We start from the raw sequence: 24,809 nt of genomic DNA on the forward strand, positions 1-24,809 counted from the left end.
ACAACCCTGGGATCAAGACCAAAGCCGAAATCAAGAGTCAGACACTCAACTGACTGAGCTACCCAGGCACCCCCAAAATGAATTTTTAAAGCATAATACTATTACACATACATTTATGTACATAAAACCTTATGTTTTCTACCTAAAAATAGACCATACTGATAATAATTGTTCCCAATAGGGAGGACTGGGAATATCAGAAGTAGTGATGAACAGGGATTTAGCCCTATATTTAATGTTTTAAACTTTAAAAAATAGCTTTAGGGGCACGTGGGTGGCTCAGTCATTTAAGCGTCCAACTTCGGCTCAGGTCATGATCTCATGGTTCATGGGTTCGAGCTCCGCTTCGGGCTCTGTGCTGACAGCTCAGAGCTTGGAGCTTGCTTGGTTCAGATGGTCTCCCTCTCTCTCTGCCCCTCCCCTTCTCATGCTCTGTCTCTCTTGCTCTCAAATAAACATTTAAAAAAAATTTTAAATAGCTTTACTGATGTATAATTAATATACTATAAAATTCACCCATTTAAAGCTTATTTACAGATTGTGCAGCCATCATCATAATCTCATTTTAGAACATTTTTATCACTCTAGAAAGAAACCTGTGCTCAGTAGCAATCACTCCTCATTCTCTTCCATCAGCTTCTTCCTTTCTTTATGGATTTGCCTATTCTAGATGTAAATATAGATGAAATCATGTAATATGTGACCTTCTGTGACTGGCTTTTTTCATTTAGCACAATGTTTTTCAAGGTTCTCCTGTACTATATAGTATGTATCACTATTACTTTCCTTTTTATTACTAAGTAATGGTCCATTGTATGGTGATAGCACATTTTATTTACCACCAAGCTCTGGGCAGAACCACATTGCCTGATGCTAACACAGTTCCTCACTTTCCTCTTTGAAGATTTTTATCCTGCCCACTCTACCAGTTCCCTCTTCTTCCTGACAAGTTTTTTTTTTCATGAAATATTTATTTAAGAAAATAAGTATTACACAGAAGAAGACACTTCAAACTAGTTAAATTTAGGTGAATCTTTGTAAAGCATAAGCTGGGTCCTCATTTCAGAGGTATATCCTGAATAGGAATTTCTGGGGTTTATAACTTATAGACATTGAGGGGATGTGGGATGAGAAGGATTTACCCCACAATGGCCTAATTTGCTAATATGAGATGTAACAAAGGAAAACAATGGTAACCTGAACAAATATTTATTGCATATTTTGTTCTGAACAGCAGTCTAAAAGTTTTACATACTAGCAATCCTCATGGTAACCCTGCAAGGTATGTATGATGTATTCAATTTATGTTGAAAAAAACCTGACGTTCATAGGGTAAAAATGTTATCCAAACTCAAAGCTAAGAAAGATGAGTAGAGATTCAAACCCACATTTCTATGACTTCAAAGTCCCAAGTGCTTTGGCCAACCTCTCTAATTAGACCTAGAGTTGCACAGTGGTATGGGAAGTGCTATCTCTGTATATGAAGTTTAGATTCATTTTAGTGAATTCAAGGGACAGTAGGCTTGGGGCAGAAGATCCAAAGCCCCAACAGACTATTCCTAAACCTGTAATGTCATATCTGGGAAAAAACATTGATTTTTTTTTTCATTGAGAGATGTCTTCTGAGGCTACCTCTGCAAGGCCATATAGGAGAGGGGCAGGTTCCCATAAATCTCCTCTGCCTCATCCACTGCTAACAATGAATTCTAGCTGTGGAGTTACTGTTTCTCTGAACCAAGTGGGATCCAAGCAGCCAAAGTTTGAATTAACTCAAGCAAGCAACAGGCTTGCCTGAAGCAGGATACTGGGAGGTGCGTCTCACTTGGTCTAAGTTTCCAGAACTAGCCTGTCAGTTGTTACTGAGAGAAGAATTCTGCCAATAAGAGTGGTGGAAAAGAGAAAGTAATAATGGGAAGACAGCACAGGTAAAGAATAGGACCCAGAAGAAAATCCCGGATGGATTTTGTTGGCAGTATTACTTATAGTGGCTAAAAACAACAGCCCTGGGTACAAAATTCATGTCTGTCTATTAAAAATGGTTGAGGGGTACCTGGGTGGCTCAGTCAGTTAAGTGTCCAACTTTGGCTCAGGTCATGATTTCACAGTTCGTGGGCTCGAGCCCCGTGTTGGGCTCTGTACTGACAGTTCGGAGCCTGGAGCCTGCTTCTGATTCTATGTCTCCCTCTCTCTCTGCCCCTCCCCTGCTCACACTCTGTGTCTGTCTGTCTCAAAAGTAGATAAATGTAAAAAAAAAAAATTTTAAACAATTGTGTTAACTATAGAATATCGTTAGCAATGTACCATGGAATACTGTGCAGTCATGACAAAGAGTGGTTTAGAAATGCACAGAATGACTTGGTGAGCCTGCCACTATGCAGATAAAAGCAAGATTCAAAGGAATGTAGATAACATGAGGTCATTTTAAAAAGATTACCCCTAAAACATTTATATCTAATTATATGACTATGGAAAAGAATGTGGAAAGTTGTACACCAGGTTAGCAGTGATTTCTAAGAATAAAGTGAGGAGAACTGCAGTCAGTCAAGAAGGTGAAAAGAGAATATGGTAAGTGAAATAAATTAAGAGAGCATCTTATTAAAGGGAGGGAGTCCAAAATAAAAGGAGCATATAGGATATGGTTTCATTTTGTAAAAGTATTTGGCCTAAGCTTTCTGAAAATAGCAGGGATTATAGTTCAGAAATCAGGGGATAATGGATGCTTGACATCAATGCTTCAAGACTTCATAGAGGCTACCCCTCCGGGGTGGGGGTTGGGGGTACCTTCAGACATTCTCATGCCTCAGTCTTTTACCTGCACCCTTTTATACAAAGCCCAAGTCCCCAACTTCCAACTTTTCTCTCACAAGATCCTTCCTTCTCAATGATCAACATTACAATGAATTCTATAAGAATGTAACTTTGCCTGCATTGAAGACCACTCATTTATAAGTTTAGTCAAGCTGTATAATCAGTCTTGTCTCAACCACTCTAATGAAGAACAGGCCTTGAGTTCGACCTTTAAAATAAAACCTCACTAAAAGGTTCTCCTACAAAGGCAAATTTTGCATCCCCCTCTGATTAAACAAAAACTGATAATTTGAAATGTCTGTAATTACAGTTATGTCATAGGTTTCAAAGATACAGGATCTATTTCAGAGGTAAGATCAAGGTCAAACTGTTTAGCTTCTTCTCTCCCCGGCAGTCTCTCTGGAATAGAATGATTTTTTCATAACAGGACCATAAGGTGGTGGATTGTGCATATTTATGGGGAAAGGTAATGGAAGATTCATTTTCCCATTACAAAGTAATCACCTAGAGCCATAAGACATATATAATGAAGGGATTGATAAAGAAGCTCAGGGGTGCCTGGATGGCTCAGTCGGTTAAGCATCCAACTTTGGCCTAGGTCATGATCTTGGCGTTCCTGAGTTCGAGCCCCGTGTCAGGCTCTGTGCGGGCGGCTCAGTTTCAGATTCTGTGCCTCCCTCTCTCTCTCTCTTCCCCTCCCCCACTCACACTCTGTCTCTCTCTCAAAAATAAGTAAACATTAAAAAAATTTTTTAAGTTTAAAAATTTTGATAGCTGTATGTCTAGAAGCAGGGTGAAAACTTATTTTAAAGTTGTTAAGCATTTTCATTGGTGGAGGAAGATTGCTTTTTTTAAATTTCACTTTATGAAAACATTTTAGTGAGACTTTTGATCAATACCCCACCCTAAATGACAAAATTCTACTCAGGAATGTAGTTTGAGCCCACAGCTAATAACATCATACACAGTGATAAAAGTCTGAACACTTTTCCTCTAAGATCAGGAACAAGACAAGGATACTGACTCTAACCACTTTTATTCAACATAGTATTGGAAATCCTAGCCAGAGAAATTGGGCAAGAAAAATAAAAGGCATCCAGAGAGGAAGAAGTAAAGCCTCACTACTTGCAGATGACATATAGACACTCCACTAGGGTGCCTGGCTCAGTCAGTAGAGCATGAGACTCTTGATCTCAGGGTTGTGAGTTCAAGCCCCATGTTGGCTGTAAAGTTTAAACATTATTAATAATAAGTAATAAAGACTCCAACAGAAAATTTAGAACTAGTAAGTGAATTCAGTCAAGTTGCAGGATGCAAAATCAATATACAAAATCAGTTGTGTTTCTATACACTAATAATGAACTATCAGAAAAATTAAGAGCCCCATTTACAATTGCCTCAAAAAGAATAAAATACCTAGGAATAAATTTAACCAAGGAGGTGAAAGACCTGTAGTTGAAAACTGTAAGACGCTGATGGAAGACATTGAGGAAAACACAAAGAAGTGGAAAGATACTTCATGCTTATGGGTTGGAAGAATTCATATTGTTTATTTTTTTAATGTTTATTTTTGAGAGAAGCAGAACAGGCAGAGAGAGAGGGAGACACAGAATCTGAAGCAGGCTCCAGGCTCCGAGCTGTCAGCACAGAGCCTGACGCAGGGCTCAAACCCATGAGCCACGAGATCATGACCTGAGCAGAAGTTGGACGCTTAACTGACTGAGCCACCCAGGCGCCCCAAGAATTAATATTGTTAAAATGCCCATACTATCCAAAGAAATCTACAGATTCAGTTCAGTTCCTACAAAAATTTCACAGTATTTTTATGTAGAAATAGAATAAATACCCTAAAATTTGTGTGGAACCACAAAAGTAATCAAAACAGTCTTAAGAAAGAAGAACAAAGTTGGAAGCATCACACTTTCTGATTTCAAACTATATTACAAAAGCTTAGTAATCAAAACAGTATGGCATTGGCATAAAAACAGACACATAGGTCAATGGAACAGAATAGAAAGCCCAGAAATAAACTCACACATATAGTCAATTAATTTAGGACGGTAAAGCCACAAATAGGCAATGGGGAAAGGACAGTCTCTTAAATGATGTTGGGACAACTGTACAGCCACATGCAAAAGAATGAAGCTGGACCACTATCATACCCATACACAAAAATTAACTTAAAATTGATTAAATATTTGAACATAAGACCTGAAACCATACAACTCCTAGAAGAAAACATAGGCAATAAGCTTCTTGACATTGGTCTTGGTAGTGCTTTTTTGGATCTGACACCAAAAGTAAAGGCAACAAAAGCAAAAATAAACAACTGAAACTACATCAAACTAAAAGTTTCCATAGCAAAGGAAATCATCAACAGAATGAAATCATCAACTACTGAATGGGAGAAAATACTTGCAAATCATGTATTTAATAAGGAGTTCACATCCAAAACATGTAAAGAACTCATACGACTAAAAAGCAGTAAAACAACCCAATCAAAAAATGAGAAGAGGATCTGAATAGACATTTTTCCAAAGAAGACCTACCAGGGGACATCTGTGACTTAGTTGGTTAAGCGTCTGACTCTTGATTTTGCTCAGGTCATGATCTCCATGTTTGTGGAATTGGGGCTCTGTGCTGACTGTGTGGTGCCTGCTTTGAATTCTCTCTCCCATTCTCTCTGCCCCTCCCCTGCTCGTGTGCATGCAGGTGCACGTGCACACATGCTCTCTCTATATATGTATGTATATTTGTATATGTATTTATAGGAGCACCTGGGTGGGTCAGTCGGTTAAGCGTCCGGCTTTAGCTCAGGTCATGGTCTCCTGGCTCTTGATTTAGAGCCCTGCTTCCAGCTCTGTGCTGACAGCTTGGAGCCTGGGGCCTGCTTTGGATTCTGTGTCTGTCTCCTTTTCTCTGCCACTCTCCTGCTCATGTTCTGTCTTTCTCCCTCTTTCAAAAATGAATAAACGTTAAAATTTTTTTAAAGGCCATACAGATGGCCAACAGGTTCATGAAAAGGAGCTCAGTATCGCTCATCATCAGGGAAATGCAAATCAAAGCTACACTGAGATATCACCCTACACCTGTTAGAATGGTTATTATCAAAAATACATGAACTAACAAGTGTTGGTGAGGATGTGGACAAAAGGGACCCCTTGTGCGCTATTGGTGGGAATGTAAATTGGTGCATCCACTATGGAAAACACTATGGCGTTTCCTCAAAAAAGTTAAAAATAGAACTACTATATGATTTAGTAATTCCACTATTGGCTATCCAAAGGAAACAAAACACTAACTTGAAAAGATACCTGTACCTTCATGTTCACTGCAGCATTATTGACAATAGCCAAGACATGGAAACTACCTAAGTGTTATCAATGGATGAATGGATAAAGAAAATGTGAAAATATATATGTATGTTTACTATATATAAAGGAGTATTTTATATATAGGTGTGTATATATATATATATACGTATATGTATATATACATATATATATGTATATATGTATATATACATATATATACGTATATATGTATATACGTATATATATTCATTCAACAAGAAAAAAAGGAAATTTGCCATGTGTAACAACATGGATGGACCTTGACAGAATTTGAAATAAGTCCATAGAGAAAGACCAATATCATATATTCTCAAATACATGTGGAATCTAAAAACAAACAAAAACCAGAAATACCTCATAGATACAAAGAACAAATGAAAAGTTTCCAGAGGCAGGGGATGAAGGGATTGGTGAAATGGGTGAAGGCAGTCAAGAGATACAGACTTTTCAATCATAGAATAAATAAGTCCTGGGGATATAATATACAGTATGATGACTAATTAATACTGTGTTATATATTTGAAAGTTGCTAAGAAAGTAGAACTTACAGGTTCTCATAAGAAAAAAAATTATGTGTGGTGATGTATGTTAGCTTATTGTGATAATCATTTCGAAATATATCCAAATACAAATTACTGTGTTGTACACCTGAAACTAATGTTATGTCAATTATATATCAATAAAAATAAAAAATAAGCTTAAGAAATGAAGTTTGAACATATAAAAAAGCTAAATTTTTGTCAAACTAATTTCATGCTTTGTCTCTGTTGTGTGTTCATGTGAGGTTATGATGATGTGATCTAGGTTTTCAGTTGTCATTAAAAAAAAAATTTTTCCCCTTCTCACTGGGCCCCAGAGAGTGTGGTGGAATCTGATTCCAAGTAATGAGGATATTATCACAAGCACTCCTACAAGAACCATAAAGGATGTTAGGTCAGGTCAAAAAGGAGAGAGATGGCCTATCCAGGTCACCAGTTGGGCATGACCCCTGGACTCTTAGAAACATTAATACATATCTGCAGCATCCAAATGTTTTTCTTTTCCATATTATAATTTCTCTTTGTTCCCCTCAACCACAAATGTAGATAAAAATGTAGAGCCTGGATGGGGCTGTGCTTTGAGGAACTAAGGGAAGGGCCTGGGTCTCCGCTCGCCTAAGGCAGCACAGAAAGGACAATAGTTGCCCAGGAAAGATGGGCAAAATATAGAAGCAGGTCACCATCAGAAGTTTTAGGAAAGCAGCTGTCTGTTGACTACTGACACAGATTATTGGATAGTGCTACAAGTATTCGTCAGAATCCCTCAGATGGGGAGGGGAGTCAGGTGAAAAGGTGTGCTTTCTAGAGTACACACAATGCAGAATTGTCACCTGAGCTTTACAAGTAACTCGGACCCTTGGAACACAGAGATTTCATAGCCCAAGTTACATCTGCTTTCTCCTGCCCACATTAAAACTGGCCACCTGCCCTACCATAGACTATCATAATCTGGTTCAAACTTCATTTGCTGGAATTTGAGATTTTATAAACTTTTGATTACTTGACAATTTATAAATGTTTAGCAATCGATATTGTGTCTAGATTTCACTTGTGTTAAGGAGTAGCAAGAGACATTCTGCCCAGGGAATGAATCTGGCCCTATATTTTATGGTTAGCACCATTTAATTATTCGCTGGATAAACATTTATTAAGCATCTACAATCAACACTAAATAAGATGACCATTCCATGATGTCAGGATGTAATAGGAGAAAAGGCATTTTCATCAATAATGATTACACAATTTTGGAATTCATAATAGAGGTCAATTAGGGGCATATACCTATTGAGTGTCTTCCCCATCACTTTTTACCACAGGAAAAAGCTCATGGAGAAATGGAAAATGGAGACTGAGTCATACCTGAGGAAAGATACAGGTTCTACTACTTAACCAGATCTAGATCAAATTTTCTTTGCTTCCTCATGAACAAGATGGAGGTTTCATAGGGAAGTTGGGAGGATTAAGTTGAGACAATGAATGCAAAGTATTTAATACAGTTCCTAGCACAGAATGAATAACATTAATATTACACTTGCTTTGTGCTGTCTTCACCAAGAAATATCTACCACCTCTAAGCTCCATTACCTGTAATTGGAGAGATTGCTTCAGATGTCAGTCAACAAGTTATTAGTTTCAATAAATTTTAAAAATAGACAAAATTTTAGTTTTGTACATATACTTAGCACTGTGGTAGGGGCCTCTATACTATTATAAAATTAGTATAAATAGAGTTTGCTAAGTCTACATGATGTTCGTCAGACATGAGATATTTGGAGATCTGAAATTCATCCCATGAAGATTAGTACAGAGGAAATGCTATGAAACCTTCTCTAAAAGAAAAAGAAATGAAACCTTTTGGATAAAGAGTGAGGATGGCTATAGGAAGGTCTTGGAAATACCAGGAAGTAATAAATTGTATATACATATGTCATATTAAACATCTGCCAGATTTGATAAGGTTCATGACTTCAACACTTGCCCCTTGACAATCAGGGTCTTCTGGTTTACCAGGTATAGTACATCCCACAGAGTCCCAGAACAAAGTAGACTCAATAACTATGCCAAGTGGAATCTGAAGAGATGTATAATCTGAATAAAGTTTTATTTACTTTTGGATTTAAACACTCCTCGTTTTCTGAATGCACATTTATAGGGCAAATTGCTCACATTAAAAACTGTCCTCATAATATGTAGTGGTATTGCAATGAAAAACAAGTGAAAATAATAAATGCAGGTACATGTGGTAATGTATGTCACACAGCTTACATGAAAGATGACGTGTCCTAAAAAAGTTCCTGGTGAATGGAAAAAAATGGCCCAAGGCAGACAACGATGTCTATAGATGCATATGAAGAGTTCAAATGAAACGTGGAAAAGTAAGAAGTAATAAAACATTTACTATATTAAATAAATAAAACCTCAGTTACTAAAATGAATAATAAAAGCAGGTGAATCCCTGCTCCTACATTAGTATATTTTTATGGACTGAATAATTCTAGAGCCACTGGAGCTATCAATTCCCACTTCACCTATACATCCCTGAGCCTTTCATTCCCACTCAGTGCTTGAGATGCTTGATATATTTGACTTCTTCCTCCCTCTTATGGCTCTGATTCCTCCTCTTCCTCTTCCTCCTCTTCCTCTTCCTCCTCTTCCTCTTCCTCCTCTTCCTCTTCCTCTTCCTCTTCCTCTTTCTCTTTCTCTTTCTCTTTCTCTTTCTCTTTCTCTTTCTCTTTCTCTTTCTCTTCTGATGGAGGCTCTTCAGCTGCCTCTTCTGCAGCAGGTATTTCAGGCTCTGGGGGCTTTACCACAGCCTTTTCTGGACCCTTTTCTGTGGGTTCTGGATGAGCTTCTTTTGTACATTTACAAAGGATGATGACACAAACAATTATCAATACTGTGCCCAAAAGTATCAGGAGTAATATGAGCAAACAGTCTGAGAAATTTTCTTTATCTTTGTGAACAGTGGTAGTGTTTTGAGTTTCACCTGGGTGTGGTGCACTAGGAGAGCCACTGTCCACACTACCCCCATTTCCTGCAGTTTTGCAGTTGGGGGGTGCATAGCCAGCCTCACAATGGCAGTGCTTTAAATTGTTGCAAACTCCTCTCCCATTACACATTTCTTTCGGTTCACAGTCGTAGTTGAGCACAGCATGATCAGTGCAGGAGCGATTCATACAGATTTTCTCTGGGGCACAAAGAGTGCCAATGTGCACATATCCATTATCAGGGATATCAGTAATGTCATAGACATCCATGCTCCAGCAGAAATCATCTTTATGAGGGACCTGAATCATTGTTTGATTAGGTTTAATTTCTGGTACATGTTTGATATTTGTACATATGATTTTCCCACAATATATGTTTTCATCCTCACATTTAACGTATTCTGACCTAGGTGATGTGGGAAAGCCACAGTTTCCAAATCGGTCTCCTTTGGTGTTCATGGAAATGTAACAGTCTTCTGGAGCAGACCTTGCAGGGTACCCAAAAACATGTAGACATTGAATATCCGGGGTCCTGCACACACCCTGAACACAATAGTGAACTCTTTCACAAGTTGTACCATCTTGCTTGTATGTGTCGTGGGGGCATATTGCAGTCGTACCATCACAATATTCAGGAAGGTCACACTCTCCAAGAGCAGGACGACACATGAATCCCTTTTCTGCAAATCCACATGTTTCATTACAGCAGGGTCCAGGACTACACTTTGCATTTTCCTTCAGCCTACATGTTTGGTCACAGCACCGGTGATCACCACAGTCAGGTGCGCAGTCACACTCCTCATTGTCCTCCAACACACCATTTCCACACTCTGCATTCCTACGCAGGCGATGTTGGGGCCGAGGCTTGTTAAATAGGCAGCCCCCTTTGTGTTCCCGGAGGAACTGGTAGAAGTAATCAGAGCTGCAGTTGCTGAAGCCACCTTCTTTGGTGATAACTTCACGCATGAGGCACAAGCGTTTATCTCTACAAGCGCAGGCCGAGTGGTCGTGCCGAATACCCAAGTTGTGCCCAAGCTCATGGGCCATGAGCGCTGCAAACAGGAGGACGTCTTCATGATGGAAGGACTCAACGGCTGCCGCAAAGCCTCTTGAACAGGCACCACTGAGAAATGCCTGTCCCACGTGTCCTTCAGGATGATGTCCAACGATCATGTGGGCAACATCGTGCTTCACGCGACGGGAGAGCTTCTCCTGTCTCCAGCTGTTGAAATTCCCGAGTGTAACTTGCAAGTCCGCCGGGACTTCTATGAGGTCCCCCTCGGTCCAAATCTCCATTCCAGCCAGCACCACCTCTGTGTTTATCCCCCTGGTGAAGCTGTTGGCCAGAGCGGTGATGTCCATGACCCTCTGGACCGTCTCACTGACGTCACTGCCCCACATTTGGAACCGCTGGTTGTTGACCACGACGAACATCTCCACGTACTTGGTGTGTGACCAAAAGGAGGACGGTGCCTGTGGACTGTGAGGCTTCCTGCTCCCCTGCTGCCGGCTGGCAGGCGCCACTTGGCTGCCTTTGGAAGTGACCCCACAGGAGACTCGAGCTTGGTGTGCCATCGTGTACAGCACATGTTCAGAGCGTTTCGAAGCGTCCTTGGGCTTAATGCCATAGGGTTTCCCCTCCTTAATCAGGATGCCCCTGAGGCCTGAACAGGTGTTGAGAGAAACAAAAGAACCCGGGACTCCTTCTATGTAGCCTTCATAGTGACAGTCATGTGAGATGAAAGGCATTTCTTGCCCCAGGACGCCACTGTGGTAGCTGAAGACTGGAAAGTTCTTCACAAAAAAGTCTCTCTTCGCCTTCAGGTGAATCATCCATTTCTGGCCCTGCATTAAGAGCATATAGGATGCCTTTTCCACTGGGTCTTCCCTTCCCTTGACTGTCAGGCTCTTGGGGATGACCGTTTCATAAGAAGAGTAATATACAGATCCCAGGTCACAGTACATGCTTGGCAGGAAAATCACCAACAGCAGCACAATCCCCAATCTGACACACGAGGGTTCTGGCACTTGCCCCAGCCTCAAGTTCCTCTTCTGCTGAGCCCAAATCTGAAACTTTACCTTATCCTCTTTCGAGGCCCCTTGGTTTTTCCATGATGACAGTATAGAGGCAGAGTGTCTCACAGAGGCTGCCACTGGCATGGCCATTGTGAATCGGTTGATGGTGTGCGGACTGTATCCATCAGCAGCAGCTCTCCCTGACACGCCGACCCTCATATGGGAGTCTGGCATTACGGAGTCAAGGCATTAGCTCCAGATCTATGCTGGCTGTAGGAAGGGTGGCTGGCTGCTGCCTACTTCTGAGACGCACAGCCTCTGGCTGTGTCCTTTCCGGTCTCTCTGATCTCTCTGTAATCCTTCAGGTAGTGTCCTTTCTCTGTGACTTCCTTCCACAGCATCAGCTTCGGTGCTCCGTGGCTACGGTCCTTTTGACACCGTGGAGTGATGTAATCACGAAGGGCTGTGAACTCTAAAGCGCAAGACCATCCCTTGAGAGTGGAGACAAAACCTGCATGCCTCCTTCAACTGTGCCACACGGAACGCCCCGCCCCCACCCCTCCTGTTGTCCGTTGCTTGACTTAACTCCAAATGTTCCAGACCAGGGGCTTAGACATCTTTGGTGGGCACCCTCTGTTGCTCACTTCCCCTCTTCTAAACCTCTTGCTCTGTAACACATGGACATCATAACTCAGAGTGTCCTTTATCCCTCAGTGAGGCATTATAGTGACGTTCACATCTCCCAGGCCAGTCTGTTCACTAAGGCAAATGGGGTGGTGGGCCTGTGCCGCAGGATAGACCCAAGTGGGCTGGTGACCCATGGGGCATGGTCAATACGCCTATGTTTTAACATCTTCAAAGCTCGGTTCCTCAAGTTCTGTTTATGACACTGTCCAAAAGTGTGTATGGGAGAGGCCAACAGAGCAGCCTCCTCTTATGTGCGAGTGTGAGTATCATGGGCATGTCAGTGGGTGAGTCCAGGCCCACACCCTTCTCAGGATGGCCCTGACATATGGCATGCTAAGGTTATGCCCGTTGTAAACTAGGTATCCTAAAAGTCTCCCCTGTGTTAGAATGTGGCCTCTACATGTCCAGTGACCACTTCTGTTTGTTCACCTTTATACCCTCAGGTCTAGAAGAGTGCTTGTCCAAGAGTAGATGAACAAGAATTATTTACTGAGTGAATGAATGACTCCCAGGTATGGGTGCTGTGATTGATGTCTCATCTGTTGCATGTTATTCGTTTGTACTTGCTGAACAGGTACCTGCCCTGAATGGCTGAAAGTGTCTTCAGGAAAACTCACAACCATGCTGACTAATGGCACATTTGTGATCTCAATGTGTACCTCTTTCTACATTTCACCGGTCAGGTCACCCTAATTTCTTCTTGCCTCACATTTCACTGAGAAAATGGAAGCAATCGAAAGGGAACTTCCACATGTAGAAGCCAGGCGAGCCCACCTGTACCTAGATTTTCCTCCTACTGTAGTGGATAAATTGTCCATGCTCCACTCTGAGGCCTATCCCTCTGTTTGTATCTAGAGTCACCTCGCATTCTGTTTCTCATGGGCTTCACTTTTCCAGTGGTCCCTTCTCTCTTTTACACCTTAAACATCTGTTTGTCCATTGTATCCTATCTCATTATGTGCTGTAATATCTCACTTTTATGAAACCATCCTTCTCAGCATATCACTGCCTAGTCACATCCAGGTTCTCTTCTCTGTTTCACAAGGAAACTTTTTTGAAAGGGTGTATAAACATTCTGTTCCAACTTGCGTCACTAGTTTTCTTTTCCGAAATGTTTTCCTTTGAATTACAGCACAAACACTACACATGCATGAAACATGAATGTATTTTACTGCGAGTTACTAAAAAGAGAACAGCTGAGCCAGATACAAAAGGACAACTATGTTATGATTACATTTATATGAGGTTCCTCAAAGAGTCAAGTTCAAGAGACAGAAAGTAGAATAGAGGTGACCGGGAGCTGGGGAAAAGAGTACTGGGGGAGTTCTTGTTTAATGGGTGCAGAGCTGCAGCTTGGGATGATGAAAAGTTCTGTAAATGGGTGGTGGGGACAGTTGTCCAACAGTGTGAATGTATTTAATGCCATGAAACTGTACACTGAAAAACAGTAAAGATGGTTGATGTTACATATATTTCACTCAGGGAGAGAAATAGCTGTGTGTGTACAACTCCACTGAAGTAATCAACAGTTTTAGCTCCACAGAAGTCGCCCATTTACCATTCATTGCCAATCACAAACCCTCCTACTCCAGAGAGAACCATGATCCTCTCTTTTGGTAACTCCTTTCTCACTTCTTAAAAAATTGTTTTGCTTCCTAAATAGGCATCCCAGAATTGTGTGATTTTAGTTTACTTGTCTTCTAGTGACACCTTTACTGAGCTACAACTCACATGGTTTAAAGAGTACAATTCAGTGGTTTGTAGTATGTTCAGAAAATTATGCAGGCATCACCACAGTCGAGTTTGGAACATTTTCCTCACCCTCCAAGGAAAGCTCTCGTATTCATTATCAGTCCCTCCCCACTCTCCCCTCCCCTGAGCCCCTGGCCACCACTAGTGTACTTTCCAGCTCTATGACTGTCTGTTCCGGGCATTTCATAGCAGTGGACTTTCTACCCGTGTGGTTTTCTGTGACTCCCTTGTTTCACCTTGCATCTTGTCAAGGATGAGCCATGTTGTAATATGTGTCCGTACCTCATTGCGTTTTGGCCAAGTAACGCATGCTTTTTGAATAAGTGAGTATACCGCATTTTATTTTTTGACCCATCAGTCAATGACCATTTTGATTGTGTCCACTTTTTGGCCATTGTGAATAATCCTGCTGCTATGGTCATTTGAGTACAAGTTTTTGCATGGACAAATGTTTTCATTTGCCTTGGGTAGGTTCTTGGGAGTGGAAGTGCTCGGTCCTATGTTAAGTCTGTGTTTAGCCTTTTGAGGAATGGCCCAACTGTTTTCTAAAGCAGCTACACGATTTTACATTCCTGGCAGCAGTAAGTGAGGATTCCAGTTTCTCCACATCCTCTGACATTCATTCCTGCCTGTCCTTTTGATTTTAGCCATCCTAGTGGATGTAAACTGGTATCTCGTTGTAGTTTTGATTTGCACTTTTCTGATAATTAGTAATATTGCACAGCCCCCTTCGTATTCTTATTGGTCATTTATTTCTTCTTTGGAGAAATGTCTCTTCACATCCCATGCCCTTTTAAAATTGGGTGTCTTTCTCCTTGACTTGTGAGAGTTCTTAATATTGTCTGGGCATTAGTCCCTATCACGTAGATGATCTGCAAGTATTCTCTCCCATCCCGTGGGCTGTCTTTTTTTTTTTTTTTTTTTTTTTTTTTTTTTTTTTTTTTTTTTTTATTTTGGGGACAGAGAGAGACAGAGCATGAACGGGGGAGGGGCATAGAGAGAGGGAGACACAGCATCGGAAACAGACTCCAGGCTCCGAGCCATCAGCCCAGAGCCTGACGCGGGGCTCGAACTCACGGACTGCGAGATCGTGACCTGGCTGAAGTCGGACGCTTAACCGACTGCGCCATCCAGGCGCCCCCCGTGGGCTGTCTTTTCACTTCCTCAGTGCTGTGTTTCTCTCCGAGCGGACAGCTATTTCATTTTTCTTCTTCTTTTTTTCCTAATGCGTTAAAACACACAGAACATGAATTTTACCGGATTTAAGGACACACTTCAATGGTTTTAAATGCATCCATAATGTTGTGCTGCCGCCACCACTATCGATCTCCGGGACTCTTTTCGTCTTTTGACTGAAACTCCATAGTCAATAAACTATACATCCCCAGGGTCTCCTTGCCTCCATCCCCTCGCAACCACCATTCTACTTTCTGTGTCTGTGATTGTGACTACGCTGAGTAATTCCTATGAGTGGAATCATAACGGTATTTGTCTTTGGGGGACTGGCTTATTTCACTTAGCGTAATGTCCCCAAGGTCCATCTGTGTTGTAGCATGCGTCAGAATATTTTTTCTTTCTAATGGTGAGTAGAAATATTTTTTCTTTCTAAGGGTGTTACATTGTATATGTGTATACCACATTTTGCTTATCCGTTCGTCGCCCATCGGTGGACACTTAAGTTGCTTCTGTGTTTTAGCCACTGTGAATAGTGCTGCTAAGCACATGACGTACAAATATCTCTTCCAGACCCTGCTTTCAGCTCTTTTGGGTATATGCCCAGAAGTGGAATTGCCGGGTCGTACAGCAGTTCTATTTCCGATCTTTTGAGGAACCGCGACACTGTGTTCCGCAGTGGCTGTATCATTTTACGTTGTCACCAATAGCACACGTGGGTTCCAATTTGCTCCACATCCTCTCCAGCACTTGCTCTTTTCTGGGTTTTTTGACAGTAGCCATCCTCATGGGTATGAGGTGGTACCTCAGTGGACTTTTGATTTGCATTTCCCTAATGATTGGCGATGTAGGCCATTGGTGTATCTTCTTTGCAGACATGTCTTTTCGAGTCCTTGGCCCATTCTTTGAATCAGGTTGTTGATTTTATAGTTGTTGAGTTTTAGGAGCTTCTCTGTATATTCTGGATGTTAATCCCTTCTCAGATACTTGACTTGCAAATATTTCCTTCCATTCTGTGAGTAGCCTTTTTACTGTGTTAATAGTGTTTTTTGATGCACAAGATCTAAAAATTTTCTTGAAGTCCATTTTGTCTTTTGTTGTTGTTGTTTTCTGTGCCTTTGGTGTCATTAGTTGGAGAAATCTTTGCCAAATCCAGTGCCATGAAACTTTTGCCTTCTGTTTTCTTCTAAGAGTTGATAGCAAGACAGGTCCTGTGAATGGGGATTTTCTGGGGAAGTGTCAGATGTGTAAGTTAGTAACAGTTCTATGGCCATGGGGCCTTTGAAGAAGTTCCAAACTGTTCTGCCCCTTACATTGGGTGCTAGGCCGCCTGTTTTCACAGCTACTGCTGTTGATAGGATGTGGTTTTTCAAGGCTAGTGGGGACCTGAGGGAGAAGGGGGATATGGGACTAGGGCAATTAAAACTTCACAGAGTTCATTGCTCTAACCAAGATTCGGCTGCTTTACTGTTTCTGTTTTTGAACAAACTGGCTTCACATGGTTCTGTCTTGGATTAATTTTCATACTGGCGAAAAATTGATTTTGACTGTTTTTGCCTGTGTTGTGACTACCTTTATGGGGGAGGGGATTTGGGGGGGACCCTGCTTTAACCTTTTGGAAGTCTTCCCGTTTTACCTCTTAACTTCCTGTGAATTCATAGGAATGCAGTGTGGCCGGCCTCTTTTGCTCCACATGGTATTTGAGTTTACACTTACTCTTTTTGGGTGCCGCCATAGCTCATTCCTTTCCACGTTGTTCTACACTTGCATTTCTCTGTGTGGATCAGTCACAACATTCACTGTATTATCTTTGAACACAGGGTTCTTTTCTCTGGGAATACTATGAAGAGTGCTTCTATGACCATTTTTGTCCAGTAGCATGATGCAAATAAGCAGCAAGTTCTAGGGTATTTGCCTAGGAGTAAAATAGCTAAGTCACAGGGCACTTGAGACAATGAATGTAACTAGACAATAAAAAGTGCTATTTAAAAGTGGCACGGCTGTGTACACTTCTGAAGCAGTTTATGAGCGTTTCCACTGTTCCGCGGCAATACTTGGAGTTTTCAGTTCTATATAGTCAATCTTGGGTGTGTGGTGATATCTCTTTGTGGCTATCTAATCTGTATTTCTCTGAATACTGATGACATTGAGCACTTCCACGGATGTTTGTTTGACTCATCCTTTACATCTTGACTCCAGTAGAATGAGCTTTCATTCCCACCCATCCATCCAAACTGCTCTGCTCCCGGATACCAATGGGTAACTCTCCGTTGTCAGATCAAACGATCACCACTCCGTCCTCACCTTACGGGCCTATTGACAGCATTTAAAAGATGATGGGTATGTTCTGCCTTGCCTTTTAAAACAATCACCCTGCCTGCTGGGTGGAAAGTAGGCTATTGAGGGGAACCAGGGTGGAAGCAGAGAGACCAGCTAGAGACTCTACAGTTGGCCAAGAGGGAGTAGATGATGGCTTGCAGTGCACTGGAGAGTGGGGTGGGGGCAGTTGTGATAAGAGGTCACATTCTGGATATATGTTGATGATAGAGCCAAGAGAATTTGCGGGTGGACTGGGTTTGAAGTGTAAAACTCTCCCAGAAACACGTTCTTGCTTGGTTTTCAGGACAGTGCTCTCTCCCGGTGGTAGCCCTACCATACCAGCCACTTCTCCCACTTCTTTCCTGAATCCTCATCTTATCAACACCTACACATGGAATGTCCTGGAGCTAAGTCCTCACCCAGTCCTCAGATCTGTTCCTTTCTCTAGCTGCTGTCTCCCTAGAGCACTCCCAGGACAGTGTCAGCCTGTCCCTAGCTTGGATATCATCTCCATACTGACAACTCTCAAATATACATCTGTAGCTGACTTCTCTCCTGGCTTCTAGACTCAGTCCTCTCGCTGCCTGCCTGGCATGCCCGCTTGGGTGTGTAATAGGCATCTCAAACTAAACGTGTGCAACGGGTGCTCTTTCTACACTCCTCTGCCCCTCAGTAAATGGCAACTCTGTTCTTGCAGTTCCTCAGGGCGGAGCCACTGGGGTTGTCCTTCCTGCCTTTGTCTCACACTCTACATCTGCTCCCACAGCAAATCCTTTGAGCTCTACCTCATAATCCTCCCAGACTCTAGCCTCTTCTCACCACTGACACTTCAACCACCATCTTCAAAGCCTCTGATACTTCCCACTTGGCAAATCCCAAGGTCTGTAAGGATTCTCTGCTCACGCAGTGGCTCATCGCCCTACCCCTGCCTGTTCCTTGATCATGTAGCATATGGAGTGATCCTTCAGTACTTCTCCGCTCTGGTCACTCCTTTGCTGAAGCCCCTCCATGCTTCCCATCTCCACTGAATAGAAAACATAACTCCTTACCAATGCTTACCAAGTCTTCATGTGATCTGTCTCCACCCACAGCCCTCGGCTGCTACTCTCCACCATGCTCATTGTGTCCAGATAATGCTGACCTCCCTGCTGTTCTTCAAACATGCCAAGCATGCTGCCATCTCAGGACCTTTCCACCTAGACTTCCCTCTGCCAGGTTTGTTCTTCCCCTGATACCTGCTGAGCTTCTGCTGTTACCTTCTTTTTTGAAAAAGTTGTGTTCATTTTTGAGAGAGAGAGAGAGACTGAGAGCGAGCAGGGGAGGGGTAGAGAGACGGAGACACAGAATCCGAAGCAGGCTCCAGGCTCCGAGCTGTCGGCACAGAGCCCGGCAGGAGGCTTGAACGCACAGACTATAAGATGATGACTTGAGCTGAAGTCGGATGCTCAACCGACTGAGCCACCCAGGCGCCCTTGCCCTTACTTTCTACCTGTCTGTCCTCAAATGTCACCTTCTCACACAGGTCTTCTCTGACCACTGCCTTCATATAACAGTCCACCCTGACATCACTGTGCTTCCCCTTGCACTGCTTCATTTTGTTCCGTCACACAGATTATAACCTGGCACATCATGTCGTTATCCTTTTGTTTGTGCTGGGTTCACCATGTTTTAAAATTTCCATGGGATCTGGGGCTTTGTCTTATTTACTACCATGTCTATTGTACTGGTAGTACAGTTCATAAGTAAAGACTCACTAGTGGTGGAACGAATGAACGAGTGAGACAATGAATGAATGGACGAATGAATGGATGGATGGGGAGAAGTGACACGTGTCAGTTTGATAGTAAAATTAGAGTTCTATAAAAAGCCTTGGGCTTGGACAGCAAGGCTCAAATGTGCCAATTTGGTCCATCCCGAGCCATTTGCACTTTAAGGATTGAGGATACAGTCAGAAGAAGGAGAAGGCTAGAATCCGTGACTTAGGATCCAAGAAGCAAGACTGTTTTAATGCCACTATGGTCTTGAGAGGGGTCTAAGGAAAAGAATAAAGTCCTTACCAGTCTTACGTGGGTAAGGACTGGGCCCAAGGCAGTGATTGCCACATTAGCCAAATCTTATTCCTCCTCATCCCCAGAGATTTTCAGTTTAGTAGAGGAAGTAGAATATGTTTGCAAATGACCATATGTAGGGTAGGTCAGAATGCCATAGGTATAAAGGAAATTCAGTATTATGACTCAGGAGTGGACAGACCTTACCGTTGTGGAACAACGTACAATTAATAGAGTCTTACAGCCATTGTCACAGTTGATGTTAGATCTTCTCGGTGTTTATTCGAGCACCCACTGTATGCCAAGCACTGCACTGGATACCAGCACACCCACACATTACCGAACTTAATCTCTCAACCGTTCTGTGAGAGGTAGCCTTTGTGGGTCATCATACTGAGGCAGAAACCCAGGCCCAAGGAAGTGAGGTTTCCTGTTCAAGACCAGTGAGCTAGAATGTAACGCTTAGGATTTAGGGACACGGAATGTGAAAGCCCCCTCGATAAGAAGAAAGGTGACTTTCTTCTTTTATTTATTTATTTAAAAAAATTTTAATGTTTATTTATTTTTGAGAGAGACAGAGACAGAGAGTAAGCGGGGAAGGGGCAGAGAGAGACAGAGATGCAGAAACTGAAGCATGCTCCAGACTCTGAGCGGTCAGCACAGAGCCCAACAAGGGGCTCAAACTCATGGACCGTGAGATCATGACCTGAGCCAAAGTCAGATGCTTAGTTAAGCCACTGAGCCAACCAGGTGCCCCGACTTTCTTCTTTTAAAAAAAAAAGTTACTGTTTACCCTCAGAAAGTTCTTCCTGGTTGGATTTGTTAGGCTAGGAGAACACAGGACTCAATGCTTACACGGCACTCATGCTCTTAGCGTCCAAGGAGAAGAGAACTCTCACAGTGCTTAGGAAAGGTAGCCTATTGTTTTCTCTTATGCTTGAATTGTTTTGTAAAACACTACTAAACATTTACATTGGTCATCAAAACGGCGAACATGACAAGAAAGATGATTAAAAATTGTATCTGTTTTGGGGGCGCCCGAGTGGCTCATTCGGTTACGTGTCCGACGTTGGCTCAGGTCACAACCTCACAGTTTGTGAGATGGAGTCCCACGTCAGGCTCTGTGCTGACAGCGTGGAGCCTGGAGCCCGCTTCAGATTCTGTGTCTCCCTCTCTCTGTGCCCCTCCCCTGCTCTCACTCTGTCTCTTTCTCTCTCTCAAAAATAAACAAACATTTTTAAAAAATTGTATCTGGTTTGGAAAAAATCATGAATAAAACTAATGGTTTCTTTTTCTAGGTTCATATTGTGATAGAAAATGTAAATACTTCAGGAGAGACTCTGAATAGTTGGGGGATCTGATGTACTGGTATCATTTGTTGCAAAAGTTTTATAGATTCCTGTCTGTGGGCTTTTCTTAAATCCTAACACATCAGTTACCTCCAAGTTGGGGTCTATTCTTAATTTTACAAAGCACTGAATTGGTAGCCTTTGCTTTATTTCACATACTTAATTGCATAGCTGTATTTTTCTACTGGCCTAGCTTACCTATGGACCATAAAGGAAGGCTTTGGGTGGAAAAGAGGTCAGTGGATGGCATGAGGGAGGGCCTTCTCTCCTGCACCTTTTTCATGGGAAATTGTCTGCACTGACACCCTGCTTGTGATTATTTAGCCACTGGAAACGCGTTACTAGAAGAAATGTCGCGGCTTCGAAGCTCACTCCTTTTGTGTCTCATTCGGCTTTTTTTCCGTTTCTCTACTAATGCATGAATACCTCCAGAATTTGAGATTCTGAGAACATGTCACCTGAGTAAACACATTTCTTGTGCTCAAAGTACTAATCGGAGATTTCACTCAAGGAAGGACAAGGATGGGTACTGCTGTTCTGTAGAAAACCATCACTTGATGGTCTGTTTCATACCGACTCCCCTCTTAGTTCTTTCCATGAGTATCCTCAAAGAGAACCCACGTTTTCTTCAGAAAAGTAGAGAACGGTTTGCTGGAGCAGTTTCAAGAGCCTGTCCGGAGTTGTGATGGTTGAACCAAGCAGGGGTGGGGAAGAGTAAGGTCATTTGGTGGAATCAAAAGCCCAGAGTGGGAAGTGGCCATGGCATGTAGTGAGGACACGGGTCCTTCCTGTCAGACATACTGAGGTGAGGAAGGAGGGCATGCATGTTTTCAAAAGTCATAGGAGACAGAGGACGGGAGGACCCAATTGTCATGGCCCTTTAATGCCACACCAGGTTTATATCTTCTGCTCTAGAAAACGAGAGAGCAGTGGAAGTTCCTGAACTCCAGGCTGTGGTGACAAGATCAGTGTCTGTAGAAGCTTAGGAAGGCCTTAAGAAGCCTGGTTAGGTAGTTTACAGCAGTAAGACGGGCAGGTGCTTGTAAACACTTGGTCAGCCATGATTCCATCTCTGCTGTTTCTTTTGTAGATATGTTAAATATAGTTTTCTAACTGTGAGAAGAGTCCCCATGGCTTTGTCATTCACATACTAACCCAACACCTTGCTTACCCTCATGCTTTTCCTTGCAGCATAACCTCCTCACGTAAAACTTGCATAATTTTATTAAATAGCAGAAGTGGTATGGACCTTTTTTCCTTTTCTTTCCTAGTCCACAACTTTTTAAAGATAAATGCCCAGAAGCAGGGGGAGTATTAATTTTAAAAAGTCAGCATTTTGCAAACATTCTTGGAAGAAGTCTACCTTGGTTTTGAGAAAACATTTCAATGAGCATATTTGCCCAAAGGAAACAGCAACATTCTGTTCTGAAATTAAGTTTGTAAACACTGGAAGTTTTTATTTCAATTTTTAATACGGTGTCAAGAAACATTGCAAACCAGGGCAAAACGTTACTTAGTGCAGAACTGCATCCCTGTGAGGTTGATAATGTCACCTGTGTTGAAGGTAAATCTTTTATTTTTCCTTCAGCTGAGCCCCAGAGGAGAGGTTGGTGTTTGAGTCCAAGTTATGAGGATATTCCCCCAGAGTACTCCTCCATAGACAAAGAAAGATGTCAGGTTGGGGGCATCCAAAGAAAGAGAGCACCTATCCAAGTCACCCAGGGAGGAAGAGACATGACCTCTGGACTCCACGAACATTAATGCCACATCCGAGTGCGTTCTTTTCCATATTAAGTTTCCTTTTGCTCCCTCTAAGTCTGGATAAAAATCTAGAGCCTGGACTTAGCTGTGCTTTGGGAAACTAAGGGAAGGGTCTTGGTCTCCACCAGTCTTAGGGAGCACAGAGAGGACAATAGCCACCCAGGGAAGGCAGGTGAAGGATGGCAAGGAGTCACTGTCAGAATCTCTTGGGGCTGCAGCTGGCTGGGTCATGAGTGACTACCAACAGAGATCACTGGAACACGTAATCAAGCCTTCCTCAGAATCCCCCAAACATGCTAGGGGAGGGAATCCGGTGAAAGAGTGGGCTTTGTAGAAACAATCACACAAAATGCAGAACGCTGAACCTCAAACCCGAGTGCCCCTACCTCCTCTCTTAAAATTGGTCACCTCCCTTCTACAGCAGACCCTAAAGAACCCCAACCTTTAATCCCTGGAATTTGGGGGTTCCACACTTCTTAAGATCTACCTGGCAGTCAGAAACATGTCCCATTTTCTATCAGTTTTTCAGAGGAAGTTCATTTGAATAGCCTGTCCTAACCTTTGTTCCCTGCCTTCAACCTCGTCTTGCAATCATGAGGACAGCAACTAAAAATAGCCTATTCTACCTGCCACTTCCGTACTGCTAATTTTTTGTACATTTTGTTGTCAAACATTGTGAAGTTTTTTTTTTTTGTTTGTTTGTTTTTTTTGGGACAGAGAGAGACAGAGCATGAACGGGGGAGGGGCAGAGAGAGAGGGAGACACAGAATCGGAAACAGGCTCCAGGCTCCGAGCCATCAGCCCAGAGCCCGACGCGGGGCTCGAACTCACTGACCGCGAGATCGTGACCTGGCTGAAGTCGGACGCTTAACCGACTGCGCCACCCAGGCACCCCAAACATTGTGAAGTTTTAAATAGGTTTTATTGATTGATTCTCGATTTTCCATCTGACTTTTGGTCTTTTAAGAACACCATTTAATTAGCTAAGTGTAATCACCCCATACATAAATCATGATTCCCTTATACTTGAGAAGCTAGCAAAAATATGTGATGCTTTTTAGCTTTTAAAATAGTCCCCATCACATGTGCAGTTAGGAATGTCATCCCTCCTGTTCTCCACTGAAGTGCTTTTCAGCAGAAATCCTCCACATCTTTTTCAGAAGTCTCTAACCACAAGCTTACATGTGGGGGCCTTCATTTACCCAGTCTGCCCTTGTTCCCAAAGCTCTCAGCTCACTACTAATTAATGGTATGTTTTCACCGCAAATCCTGATCTGTCGTAAAACACTCTGAGATTCAGTTAACAGCAAATCTCATGACCTGGAATCTTACATACCTGAAGTCATGATTTTGAATTTTCCCCTGACGTTTAGTTTTGTTCCACCAAAAGTAATTAATGTAAGCTTCTAAAAAGCAGAAATCAGGTCTTATCCTTCCTTTGTCTGCTCTTTCCTGCTCACGTAGGTCAAGCAGTTAGAAGAGGGACTCAGCAAAAGTGTCGGCAGGGACTGATGCTCAGGAACTTCCCTGAGGCTCAGAACACTAGACCTGTAGCAGCAACACTGCACCTGAGCAAGGTTTTGGCCAGTGCCATCCATAGAAGTTACCCTCCTATTTTAAGGTTGGTTCTGGCTAAGTCCTTCACTTGGTCAACATTTACTGAGCACCTACAATGAGCTGAGACCTCACAGCTGAGTAGGATATGAACCTGCCACTCCAGGAGGTCAGGATGTAATGGGGTTAAGGCACTTTTCATCAGTAATGACTACACAACGTGGTAGGTTTGTGACAGCAATCAGCATCCATCCCGTAAAGGTTTTGTTTCGTTAGAGTCACTGAGGAAGAAGCCATGTTCTGGGCAATTGAGGACATACCGATCGTTGTTCTGGTCACTTTTTTTACTGAAGGACAGGCTCATGAAGCAGGAGGGAATGTAGATTCCATCATACCTGAGGCAGGACACAGGTTCCACCTGAACTCTGTGATGTCTGTTTCCTCATGTAGCAGATGGAGGTCT

The 24,809-nt window shown here is 42.5% G+C and overlaps 2 protein-coding genes across 9 annotated transcripts in view; one reads left to right on the forward strand and one right to left on the reverse strand.

Moving 5' to 3' along the window:
* TMEM116 (transmembrane protein 116) overlaps positions 1-24,809 on the forward strand; it is a 170,662-nt gene that overhangs the window by 97,998 nt on the left and 47,855 nt on the right. The window contains exon 11 of one of the 8 annotated variants that reach the window (XM_058691698.1): positions 18,726-18,881. The exons of 6 other annotated variants lie outside the window; for them this stretch is intronic. In XM_058691698.1, coding sequence (XP_058547681.1) covers positions 18,726-18,866 — 141 coding nt within the window. In that variant the 3' untranslated portion in view covers positions 18,867-18,881. Of the gene's footprint in view, positions 1-12,101; positions 12,918-18,725; positions 18,882-24,809 lie in introns of those variants that run through there. One more of the 8 variants, XM_058691701.1, reaches the window with a different exon arrangement.
* On the reverse strand, positions 8,783-12,105 carry LOC131489727 (disintegrin and metalloproteinase domain-containing protein 1-like). Its single transcript, XM_058691677.1, has one exon. It carries the CDS (start codon positions 11,935-11,937, stop codon positions 9,301-9,303), a length of 2,637 nt encoding a protein of 878 aa, XP_058547660.1. The 5' UTR covers positions 11,938-12,105; the 3' UTR covers positions 8,783-9,300.

The sequence above is a fragment of the Neofelis nebulosa genome, chromosome 11 (genome assembly GCF_028018385.1).
Source record: "Neofelis nebulosa isolate mNeoNeb1 chromosome 11, mNeoNeb1.pri, whole genome shotgun sequence".
Classification (NCBI taxonomy): domain Eukaryota; kingdom Metazoa; phylum Chordata; class Mammalia; order Carnivora; family Felidae; genus Neofelis; species Neofelis nebulosa.